The sequence below is a fragment of the Tachyglossus aculeatus genome, chromosome 5 (genome assembly GCF_015852505.1).
Source record: "Tachyglossus aculeatus isolate mTacAcu1 chromosome 5, mTacAcu1.pri, whole genome shotgun sequence".
NCBI classification, from domain to species: domain Eukaryota; kingdom Metazoa; phylum Chordata; class Mammalia; order Monotremata; family Tachyglossidae; genus Tachyglossus; species Tachyglossus aculeatus.
Genome location: NC_052070.1, coordinates 90657682 through 90670452, shown reverse-complemented (window position 1 = coordinate 90670452; position 12771 = coordinate 90657682). Strand labels below are relative to the sequence as shown.

At 45.6% G+C, this 12771-nt stretch overlaps 1 protein-coding gene across 3 annotated transcripts; it reads right to left on the bottom strand.

Moving 5' to 3' along the window:
* Positions 1-611: 611 nt before the first annotated feature.
* On the bottom strand, positions 612-11095 carry LYSMD4 (LysM domain containing 4). 3 transcript variants are annotated; one of them, XM_038746831.1, is made up of 4 exons: positions 11068-11095; positions 8376-8468; positions 4486-4761; positions 612-1814 (listed from the first exon to the last, which is right to left on the bottom strand). In XM_038746831.1, exons 3-4 carry the CDS (start codon positions 4750-4752, stop codon positions 1191-1193), a joined length of 891 nt encoding a protein of 296 aa, XP_038602759.1. In that variant the 5' UTR covers positions 4753-4761; positions 8376-8468; positions 11068-11095; the 3' UTR covers positions 612-1190. The 3 variants fall into 3 exon arrangements, with proteins under 3 accessions (XP_038602759.1, XP_038602760.1, XP_038602761.1); XM_038746832.1 differs by lacking the exon at positions 11068-11095 and adding an exon at positions 9412-9471; XM_038746833.1 differs by lacking the exon at positions 8376-8468 and having other exon boundaries at positions 11068-11083.
* Between the last annotated feature and the right edge of the window lie 1676 nt (positions 11096-12771).

Below are 12771 nucleotides of genomic sequence, written 5' to 3'. Positions count from 1 at the left end.
TAAAATCTTGGCATCAAAGACCAATAAATTTATATCTCCCCCAAATAACTGGCAATGAGGTAAAACTGTGGCTTAAACCATAGTCCTTTAATAAAAACCTTTATATGAATATTGTGTTTCTCATGGCAGCCATTTTCACTGTGGTTCCTCATTACAGAAGACTAAATCCTAAAGCTTGCCTGGCTCTTTACCATGACAACAATGCAGTAAGGGGGATGGATACTGCCACTAAAAAGACTTGAAACCTAGTTATATCCAAGATCTCACAATCCAGAGGCAGAAAATATACTCAAGACCAAGAAGTAGGCACACATGAATCACCGATTACATACGAGTAAGCTTCAGTGCTGAACACACAGCACTGAATGGTATTGTGATACCAATCACAATGGTATTTTTTAAAAAACAAAAACCTGCAAATTTGTTTTTGGAAAACCAGAGAGAGAAAACACAGTAAGCTTGACCCTAATAGGTCAAGAGATTTCACAGAAGGCCAAGCCAATAGTAACATCATCCCAGGCCATTCATTATTAAGATTATTCATTCATTCATTCAATCATATTTATTGGGCACTTACTGTGTGCAGAGCACTGTACTAAGCACTTGGGAAGTACAAGTTGGCAACATATAAAGATGGTCAATACCCAAAAATGGGCTCACAGTCTAGAACAACAATTTCTAATACTGTCAGAGAGAAAGTTTGAGAGGTATTTGAACCTGGTATTTCTTTGACATGAACAACATCCACTTGTAAGGAAGAAAGTACTTGCTATTTTATTGAACAACAAATTACCCTTCTGAGACTGCAGCTTGAAAGATAAGTTCGCTTGAGGTAAAAAAAAAAAATACCTTTTAGGAAAAGAAAGCTCAGAAAACATTTAAATACTGTAACCTAAAATGTCACACCGCTCGCAGGAAACTCAGTCATCTCTCAAGTTGCTGTTCAACTTCATGAACTCACTTTTCTGATCTAACATGAATAAAGTGGCTGGATATGGCAGCTTCCTACATGTGACTGTCCCCAAAATAAACTATGAAAAGAATTGATGCTGCCACAGAGACCCTACCTTGGCCTTATTTCTAAAGCCTGCTGTGCAGGGCAACAACAACAATAATTTCCTTTCACCTGGCAAAAAAGCTGTCTGATGATGCACACTTGAGATTTCCAGCTTAATTTCCTTTGAAACAAGCTAGCTTCCTGCCTGCATCTGTGGAAACTGATTGTTGGCATCAGAGTCTAAAAGGGAAATGGCGTGCAACAATTTCTTCAACGTGGAAGTCTTCCCTGGAGATGCACTGGTGGGAAGGGAGACCTCAGGGACAGTAGTTAGGTTCAAACTGCTGGCGGGTCCTCCAGTTCTTTGTATTTTGAAATAGACCACATAAAACACCGGCAAAATGATTCCGATGAGCAGCATGATGAAAACTGCATTCCACCATTGAATTCCCCAGTCCGCACCATTTGCCACAGTCTCCTGACTAAGTGGAAGCAAAGGGTGGCCTGGGGTATCTATGGGATGATCTTCATTGAAATATATTTCTGATTGCACAGCACTCTCAATGTCCTGATCAATTTCCTTAAAAAAGTCAGTTAGTTGATTGGAACCAGCACAGCTGAGACTGGCAGTTGTGTCTTCGGGTTCAGGCACTTCAACAAGTGCTAACGGTGAGCGGAAAGACGTACTCTGGGGCGGTTTTAATTCTTTGCTGGTTTCTGTTAAAACGCCATAATTCTTCACTGGAATCTTGATGGATTTTAAAGCATATAAATCCTGTTCTCTGATGAAGTTGTTTACTTTCTTGATATCCGCAACCTACAGAGAGTGGGAAAGTATCAACAGTATCAGATGGCACTCTCCACACACAGGTAACACTGTTAACATTTGAGAGAAGGTGAGAATTGCTCCCTTTAGCTGAATTACACACTGCTTTAACTCAATTAGAAGCCATGATTTTATACCCCTAAAATAACTAGGTTGCCTAGAATCTTTGATAATTTATAACTACAGTACGCAAAAATAAATACACAGTCATTTAGGATGAGACTATTCAGTAGGAAGATTGTTCTTAGATGAAACAGAATCAAGCAAAATGAAAGAAATAAAGTTTTATTCTCTATGAGTACCTCTCAGCTTTTGGGGCAACAGTGCCCCCATCTGGCACATTAACCCTGTTGGCAAAAGGACACCTAGAAAAGACGCACAATTCTCTGTTTCTTTTGTTTTTTAATGGTATTTGTTAAGCACGTACTGTATCATAAGGAATAACAGCAGAGGGCAAGGGACTACACTTACAGCATCTGTTTTCACTATGGGTGTTTACTTTGGTTCTAAACACACACCTGGATTCTTACCGACAACTCCCTTATTCAATGTGTATTTGACTGTAAGAAAAACACAGATGGGAATATTTTGGACCCAATAGCCACTACAGATTAACAGAGATCACCTGACAGTTACTTCTGAATTCCTGCATCTAATTCAAAGCTGCATCTTTTACATAATGCCCACTTGAGAATTCCCTTGACCCATTAAGTGACTGATATTCGTTTTAAGATTCATATGTAGCTTGCAAAAATGCCTTCTCTTCTGTCTTTAAAACAGGCAAAACATTTCTTTGCTTCTCAGAAAAACAGAAAATAAATGATGTCCGGTTCACTTCTCTCTCAGTTCAGAGAGGTCTTAAGTCATCGCCACAGCTAACGCAACATTTGTATATGCTGGCCACTTCTAATACTTTAAACTCTGAGTGACTGTTCAAGCAGTTCACTCAATTCTGATGGTGGTGGGAAAAGGGAGGGAAACAACAAAGAGGGTATTTTAAAACTCTGCTCCCACCTGCAAACATGAAGTTTGGACAAGCCTCGGCCCTGAAGTCTCGGGACCGAGAATCTATGAGAAGAAACGGACTACCATGCTAGTGTGTTGTGCAGCACCCTTAACCACTGTCTCGGGTCCTTCCAGTTGGGTTTCTTCTAGGGCCATCCACCTTGTGAAATGCCCTAACTAGTCATTTCATCAGAAGCCAACACCACTGTTAGCAAAACTCAGCATGCAGAATTGGGAATCGGACCTATAGGACACCTCCTTTCTACTGAACCAACGGCATGCTAACTTACCTGCCTGTACAACCAAATGTTTTAAACTAGCTCATTAAAAAGTCCCTTATTCCTCCAAAAAGTTACAACGATCCTGCCAATTAAGAGTTTTTAAAATCCACTGTTTCAATAGGGCACTTTAAAACAATGTCTTCGGTGCCTTCAGTTCTTTTGGATTTATCTGACCTATATTTACTCTACGCTTCATACGGAAAAACAGCTACTGGATATTGTTGCAATGAATGAGAAAATATTCTGAAAATTGATTCTATATTTCATTATTTTCTTAGAAAGTGATTCAACTAAAAGTGTTTCGACATTTAAAATAATGGCATGAGGGTCAAACTAACATATGCAGCACTTGGGCTCATTGCAAGATACCATTTAATTGGCCCTCTTTGCTATGTTCAGTCCCTTCATAGGAATTTGGACTATCTTGTACAATATCCTTGGTTATCTGTGCAATATCAGGCACCTGATGGGTGGAGCAATCTCTCCTGTAAATTACTAATGGAGCACAGTTGAAATGACTCATCTTAATCCTCATAAAATCATAATTCACCAGTACTTGGAACAAAATCTTAGCAACATTTAAACAAATAGTTTAAAACTGTGGATAACATGCAAGAATTCTGCAAAATAGTTCCTACTTACTTCCCCAAAGTTAATCGTTCTGTAGGCTAAGAAATACAATTAAAAAGAAAAAAAAGGTTTACATAGAAGCTATAGTACACGAGCAAATCAAGCAGTTATAACTGAAACAAAGATAAATATTTACCAGTTAGGAAATGGAAACTGACACCTAATGAGAAATGACTTGAAAAAGCAACACCCGGGCAGGTAAATAACAAAAAAATGCTGCCCTCATTATCTCCAGATGCCAGAGTCATATAAAATTTGGCCAGGTGAAGCAGAACGTGCCAATTTAAGCATGGAGGGAGGAAAGGAGGAGATCTCAAGAAATACTGAAATATAGGAGGAGCTAGCCTAAAATCAGGTCTTTGTCCCAAAGAAACAGTGCTTTTCAACCAGTGATATTTTTCATGAGCCCCATGTGGAACAGGGACTTTTCCTGACCTGATTATTTTGTGTCCACCCTAGTGTTTAGCACATATTAAGTGCTTTACAGATATGGTCATTATTACCGAACGCTGAAGAACCACCAGAGGTAAAGCACTATTCTGCACTGTGAAATGTAAAAACTTAAGGCTCAGATCTTCTAATGACGTACTATCCTGCTAACCTTTTAGATATTTTTGATTCTGCCCACAGTGGAATTTGGGGGAATGCACTGGAATGTCCAAATAGTAATTTGTTCAAAAAGATTATGAGTAAGAAAATTAAAACAGAAGGTCAGCTGCACGGCTATGTTGGAGCAGGAATCTTACTTTACAGCCATACTGGAGGGCAAGTTTGTTGAGATTATCATCCTCAGTGATTTCTCGTTCCAGCAATATCACATCCCCCACTTTCTCTCTCTGGAGCTTGCTTCTCTGCTGCTCCTTGCCTCTTGGTCGTAATTCAATGTTCAGTTCTTCCTCAGATGTCTCGTCTGAATCGGAGTTATTTTTAAACATGTAAATACAACTGTTTGGAGAACTGCTCACAACAGCAGGAGCCTGGAAGGTCTTGGATAACACGTCCTTCTGCCTCATTTTATACCCCTGAAAACAAACCAAAGTTAGATTATTCACATCGCAGAACCCAAAAGAATCAAGCTTCAAGGTCAACTCTCGTCACTGCCAACCTCTTACTCTCACTCTCCCCTCTGCTTGGAAGACCCTCCCCCTCCGTGACGAGTAGTGTGGCTAGTAGAAAGAGCCCAGATCTGGGAGTCAGATGATCTGGGATATAATTCTAACTCTGCCACTTGCCTGCTGTGTGGCTTTGGGAAAGTCACTTAACTGCCCCGGGCCTCAGTTTCCTCATCTGTAACATTGGGTCTCAATACCTGTCCCTCCAGCCTACACAGACTGAGAGCCCCATGTGAGTCAGGGATCATATCTACCCTGATAATTTTATATCTACTACACTATTTAGTACAATGTTTGGCACATGATAAACATTTAACAAATAGTATAATTATTATTAGATCACTATTACACCCATCTTCAAAGCCCTTTTCCGAGATCATATCCTCTTTAGGAGGCCTTCCTTAGTAAATCTATTTTCGCCACTTCTGAACTTCCCTGCCACCTAAGCAGTTAAATGACTACAACTCTGGCAGCACTTATGAATGTATCTTATATGCTCTATTATACCCCCTATTTGTAATTTAAGAGACTGTCTCCCTCATTGGACTGTGAACTCTTTGAGGATTGGGGAAAGTGTCTACTTCTTTTATATTCACCCAAACACAGCAGGCTCTCAATAAGTGCTATTGATTAAACTCATTTACTCATTAGTGGGCAAGTCACAACTTCTCTGTGCCTGTTTCCTCATGTGTAAAATTCATTCATTCAATCATTTTTATTGAGCACTTACTTTGTGCAGAGCACTGTACTAAGCACTTGGGAAAGTATAACCATAAACAGTGGCATTCCCAACCCACAACGAGCTTACAGTCTAGAAGGGGAGAGACAGACACAACACAAATAAATAAAATTACAGATATGCACATAAGTGCTGTGGGGCTGGAATGGGGGAGGAGCAAATCAATCAATCAATCGTATTTATTGAGCACTTACTGTGTGCACAGCACTGTACTAAGCGCTTGGGAAGTACAAGTTGGCAACATATAGAGACAGTCCCCACCCAACAGTGGGCTTACAGTCTAAAAGGGGGAGACAGAGAACAAAACCAAACATACTAACAAAATAAAATAAATAGAATAGATATGTACAAGTCAAATAAATAAATAAGAGCAAGTCAGGGCAATGCAAAAAGGAGTGGGAGATGAGGAAAAGTGAGGCTTAGTTTGGGAAGCCCTCTTGGAGATGAGCCTTCAATAAGGCTTTGAAGGGAGCAGGAGAGTAACTGTCTATCAGAATTGAGGAGGGAGGACAACGTAGGGAGGGCGTTCCAGGCTACAGGCAGGACATGGACTAGGGGTTGGTGGCGAGATATGAGATGGAGGTACAGTGAGAAGGTTAGCACTAGAGGAGCAAAATGTGTGGGCTGGGTTATAGAAGGAGAGAAATGAGGTGATGTAGGATGGGGCAAGGTGATAGAGTGCTTTAAAGCCAGTAGTGAGGAGTTTTTGTTTCATGGGCAACCACTGGAGTTTTTTGAGGAAGGGGGTAACATGTCTTGAACGTTTTTGTAGAAAAATGATCCGGGCAGTAGAGTTAGGTATGGACTGGAGTGGGGACAGACAAAAAGCTGGGACGTCTGTAAGGAGGCTGATGCAGTAATCCAGGTGGGATAGGATGAGTGACTGTATTAACGTGGTAGCAGTGCGGATGGAGGAAAGGGTGAATTTTAGCAGTGTTGTGAAGGTGGGACCAACAGGATTTGGTGACAGACTGCATATGTAGGTTGAATTTCATTCATTCAATCGTATTTATTGAGCACTTACTGTGTGCACAGCACTGTACTAAGCGCACTAAGCGCTTGGGAAGTACAAATCGGCAAAATATAGAGATGGCCCTACCCAAAAACGGGCTCACAGTTTAGAAGGGGGAGACAGACAACAAAACATGCAGAAAGGTGTCAAAATCGTCAGAACAAATAGAATTATTGCTATATACACATCATTAACAAAATAAATAGAATAGTAAATATGTACAAGTAAAACAGTACAGTAATAAATCTGTACAAATATATACAAGTGCTGTGGGGAGGGGACGGAGGTAGGGCGGGGGGGATGGGGAGGAGGAGAGGAAAAGGGGGGCTCAGTCTAGGAAGGCCTCCTGGAGGAGGTGAGCTCTCAGTAGGGCTTTGAAGGGAGGAAGAGAGCTAGTTTGGCGGATGTGTGGAGGGAGGGCATTCCAGGCCAGGGGAAGGACGTGGGCCGGGGGTCAATGGTGGGACAGGCGAGAACGAGGCACAGTGAGGAGATTAGTGGCAGAGGAGCGGAGGGTTCAGGCTGGGCTGTAGAAGGAGAGAAGGGAGGTGAGGTAGGAGGGGGCGAGGTGATGGAGAGCCTTGAAGTTAAATGAGAGAGGAGTCAAGGATAACACCAAGGTTACAGGCTTATGAGACAGAAAGGATGGTGGACTCAATGCCTGTTCACTTTCCTACTTAGACTGTAAGCACCATGTGGCTCAGTGCTGTAACTAACCTATCTTGTATATCTGTACCTATCTGTGTATATTTGTACATATTTATTACTCCATTAATTTTATTAATGATGTGTATGTATCTATAATTCTATTTATCTATTTTAATGGTATTGATGCCTGTCTACTTGTTTTATCTGTCTACCCCTTCTTGATTGTGAGCCCATTGTTGGCTAGGGATTGTCTCTATCTGTTGCTGAATTGTAGTTTCCAAGTGCTTAATACAGTGCTCTGCACACAGTAAGCACACAACACGACTGAATGAATGAATCTTGTATTTGCCCCCAGCATTTAGTACAGTGCTTGACACTTGAATACCACCTGAACAACACAATTTACGGGAAGCAAAGAGGCGAAGTGGTGGAGTGCCAATCTAGGAGCCGAAGGACCTGGGTTCTAGTCCGAGATGTGTCATTAACCCACCTTGTGATCGTGGGCAAGTCACTTAACTTTCCTGTACCTCAATTTCCTCATCTGCAAAATGGAGGTACTAATACCTGCCTTTCCTACCCACCTCACCGGGCTGTTGCAAGGGCTAAAATTAGCTAATTAATGAGAACACTTTGGGAATAAAAGTGCTAAAGAGAACTAAGTTACTCTCACTAAGATTGCCACCTCTAGACTATAAACTCATTGTGGACAGGGAACATGCCTAACAACTCTGCTGTATTGTACTCTCAAGTGCTTTGTACAGTGTTGATGATGATAACAATTATTATTATTACTAATTTTCTCAATCCCAAATGTAGATCAAAAGAACAACATTTACTTGATCCTGGTATAAAATGGCAAATAGCAACATATAATTGGGATTTACCCACCTCTACCAAATTCCTTCCAAATATAAGAATTCCACTGAAGTGTGTGTGTGTGCACACTTGTGAAAGGGAGAGAGAATGTGCCCATAAAATCCTTAAAACATGGGAAAACCTGCCAGTAGAGGAGTAGGGCACTTAAAGAATGGGATTTTTTTACTTAAGAAACTATAAAAATACATCATGCTACACAATAATTAATTAGAATATGGGTGAAAAAGTCACCAAGGGTATCCAACTCACAAGAGACCAGAAATTTTTTTGGCCTTTGCCAGTTGCTGTTTCAGCTACAACACTGATTTCGTTTCTGGATAACACATCTTTACAGAAGGCTCACTGAAAAAAAAAATAGAGAATTTTGAAAATATTAAGCAAAGCAGTCGTATGTGATAAAACTCAGAAAGCTTAAGTAATTCTGATGAGCTCAGTTTCATTTCATTTACCACTAAACCCAGCCTCCTTCTTAAGGATAGGCAGATTCTTGATGATCTCACTGCAGTGCGTGATTGTTATAAGCAAATGGGTGAGGTCTATGTTATTGTGACTCATTGTGCTCACTCATTCAAGACAGGCTACGTCCTGGCTTCACTCCTAACCCCAATGTCCACCTGGCTCTGCATACTGCAAATCAGAGGGCGGTCCTCTTTCAAACCAGTTTTCCAGTCAAGGGGCCTGTCCCAACCAATAAACCACAAAGTTTAAGCTCCTTGAAGGCAGGGATCATGTACAACTCATGATCCAAGCTCCATGATCCAGGCCCAAGCGCTCAGTATGGTGCTCCACACACGGAGAGATTGACTGGACTTGTCCCAACTAAGCTGCGCCTGAGCTGGCGGGAGGGATGCTGTGCAAAGCCAAAGGACAGGGGTGCGAGGAGGGTGGTGAGGTAGAGGTTCTTGTACCATCTGCTGCCTTGAGCACTCTGTTAACCTGCTAGGCCACAGTTCCTGAATGCTTGGATGCTGCGGGGCCGAGGCTCTTCCCAGCTGGGAAAACCAAGCTGAGTTTTCCCCGGCACAGGAGACTTGCTGTTCCAACCTTAACTCTTAGACCGGGTGCCCCATGTGGGTCGGGGGATCTGTCCCATCTGATTGTACTGGAGCTACCCCAGCACTTTGTCCAGTGCCTGGCACACAGTAGGCACTAAATAAACATCACAATTAGTATTAGTAAGAATGATAACGATAATAACAATACTCTGAATGCTACTACTACTACTACTTATAATGATATTAAAACGGTAGCCCACTCCTCCCTGTCAGGATGACCCGAGCTTTACCCAGGAAACATTCAATTGCCCTCAGCAGAGGCTGCGGCTGGGAGCACTGTAGGCTGCGGCCGGGAGCACGGTGAGCTGCGGTCAGGAACACTGCAGGCTGAGGCCGGGAGCACTGTTGGCTGGGACTGGGAGCACAGCAGGATGAGGCCGGGAGCATTAAAGGATGGGGCTGGAAGCACGGTAGGCTGGAGCCGGGAGCACGATGGGCTGTGTCCAGGAGCACTATCGTCTGGAACTGGGAGCACAGTGGGCTGTATCCAGGAGCACTGTAGGCTGGGACTGGGAACCCTGTCGGCTGGGGCCGGGAGCACTGTCTGCTGGGAGTGGGAACACCATCAGCTGCTGCCAGGGGCACTACAGGCTGAGGCCAAGAACACTGTAGGCTGGGATTGGGAGCAGGGTAGGCTGGAGCCAGGAGCCTGGAGGGCTGCGTCCGGGAGCACAGTAGGGTGGGGCCGGGAGCACTGTTGGCTGGGACTGGGAGCACTATAGGCTGCACCCGGGAGTACTATAGGCTGCACCCGGGAGTACTATAGGCTGAGGCTGGAAGCACTGTAGGCTGGGGCCGGGAGCACAGTGGGCTGCGGCCGGCAGCACTGTAGGCTGGGGCCTGGAGCACTGAAGGCTGAGGCCGGGAGCACTAAAGGATGGGGCTGGAAGCACAGTAGGCTGCGTCCGGGAGCACTATAGGCTGGGGCCTAGAGCACTGTAAACTGGGACAGTGAGCACTGCAGACTGGAGCCGGGAGCACGGTAGGCTGGGACTGGGAGCACTGTAGGCTGAGGCCGGGAGCACTCCAGGATGGGACTCGAAGCACGGTAGGCTGGAGCCGGGATCATGGCGTGCTGCGTCCAGGAGCACTGCCAGCTGGGGCCGTGAGCACGGTGGGCTGCGTCCGGGGGCACAGTGGGCTGAGGCCGGGAGCAGTAAAGAATGGGGTTGGAAGCACGGTAGGCTGGAGCCGGAAGCACTGTCGGCTGGAGCCGGGAGCACCGTAGGCTGGGACTGGGAGCACTCCAGGCTGAGGTCGGGAGCACTAGAGGATGGGGCTGGAAACACGGTAGGCTGGAGCCGGAAGCACCGTAGGTTGGGACCGGGAACACTGTCGACTGGGGCCGGGAGTACGATGGGCTGGGAGCACCGTAGGCTAGGGCCCGGGAGTGTTGTAGGCTGGGACTGGGAGCACTGCAGGCCTAGGCCGGGAGCACTACAGGATGGGGCTGGAGCCGGGAGCACTGTAGACTACGACTGGGAGCACTGTCGGCTGCGTCCGGGAGCACAGTGGGCTGGGACTGGGAACCCTGTCGGCTGGGGCCGGGAGCACTGCGGGCTGAGGCCGGGAGCAGTAAAAAATGGGGCTGGAAGCACTGTCGGCTGGGACTGGGAGCACTGCAGGCTGAGGTCGGGAGCACGAGAGGATGGGGCTGGAAACACGGTAGGCTGAAGCCGGAAGCACTGTAGGTTGGAGCCGGGAGTACGATGGGCTGGGAGCACTGTAGGCTGGGACTGGGAGCACTAAAGGATGGGGCCGGGAGCATTGCAGCCTGAGCCCCAACGGCTGCTGCCCCGGCTCTCAAACCCGGCGGGCGGCGGGGAGGAGGCGGCCCGTCTCCTAGGAGACGCGGCGGGAGGACCCCAACCCACCCCCGGACTCACCTCCCCACTTCGCCTGCCCGTCCGTCCGTCTGTCCGCCAACGCCTCTCGCCCCCCCCGCCACCGCGCGATGGCCCCGCCCCCTCGCCCCCCATTGGCCAGAGCCATCAGCTGGGCCCTAGGGGGCGTGGCTTAGGGCTCCGGCGGCCAATGGGCAGAGGGCGGGGGCGGGAGCCGGACCGGCCCCTTAAAGGGCCAGCAGCCCCCGCTCCCCACCCGCCCGGATGGGGGTTACTAAGAATTTCATCATCATCATCAATCGTATTTATTGAGCGCTTACTATGTGCAGAGCACTGTACTAAGCGCTTGGGAAGTTCAAATTGGCAACATATAGAGACAGTCCCTACCCAACAGTGGGCTCACAGTCTAAAAGAGAATACAAAATTTGTATTTATTTTGAAGATCCTTCACTGTCACTACCTCTGTTTTAAGTGTTTTAATATAAAACTTGCCATGGAAATCAGCCAATTCTCCTTTTAGCTGGAAAATTTCATTCTGAACATGTTTGACATTCAATCGTATTTATTGAGCGCTTACTGTGTGCGGAGCACTGTACTAAGCGCTTGGGAAGTACGAGTTGGCAACGTATAGAGACGGTCCCTACCCAACAGCGGGCTCACAGTCTAGAAGGGGGAGACAGAGAACAAAACCAAACATGTTAACAAAATAAAATAGAATAAATATGTACAAACAAAATAAATAAATAAAGAGTAATAAATACGTACAAACATATATACATATATACAGGTGCTGCGGGGAGGGGAAGGAGGTAAGGCGGGGGGGATGGGGAGAGGAAATACCACCATGACTATTAGTATGGTGCCTGGCGCGTAGTAAGCGCTTAACAAATACCACGACGACTACTGTTCTCAAACCCCAGCACTTAGTACAGCGCCTGGTACATAGGAAGTACTTAATACCACAGTTCCAATTATTATCTCCCCCAGTGCTTAGTGCAGTACCTGGTGCATTCTATTTATTTTATTTTGTTAGTATGTTTGGTTCAGTCTCCCCCTTTTAGACTGTGAGCCCACTGTTGGGTAGGGACTGTCTCTATACGTTGCCAATTTGTACTTCCCAAGCGCTTAGTACAGTGCTCTGCACACAGTAAGCGCTCAATAAATACAACTGATGATGATGAGGAGGAGGAAGGAGTGGGCACAGTCTGGGAAGGCCTCCTGGAGGAGGTGAGCTCTCAGTAGGGCTTTGAAGGGAATGATGGCACTTGTTAAGCGCTTACTATGTGCAAAGCACTGTTCTAAGCGCTGGGGAAGACACAAGGTGATCAGATTGTCCCACGTGGGGCTCACAGTCTTCATCCCCATTTTACAGAGGAGGGAACTGAGGCCCAGAGAATTCATTCATTCAATCGTATTTATTGAGCGCTTACTATGTGCAGAGCACTGCACTAAGCGCTTGGGAAGTACAAGTTGGCAACATTTAGAGACGGTCCCTACCCTACAGCGGGCTCACAGTCTAGAAGAAGAGAAGTGAATTGACTTGCCCACACAGCTGACGATTGGCGGGGGCAGGATTAGAACCCATGACCCCTGACTCCCAAACCCGTGTTCTTGACACTGAGCCACGCTCCTTCTCTAACTTCTCTTTTTACTAGTATTATTATTATTATGACGGTATTGGTTAAGCTCTTACTACATGCCAAGCACTGTTCTGAGCACTGGGGTTATAATAATAATGGCATTTAT

Bases quoted from the DNA above. Each gene is read 5' to 3' on its own strand.
- LYSMD4 (XM_038746831.1), bottom strand. From the start codon at position 4,752: ATGAGGCAGAAGGACGTGTTATCCAAGACCTTCCAGGCTCCTGCTGTT. The intron at 1,815-4,485 runs GTAAGATTCCTG...CACTCTCTGTAG, and splicing joins CCCTCCAGTATGGCTGTAAA to GTTGCGGATATCAAGAAAGT.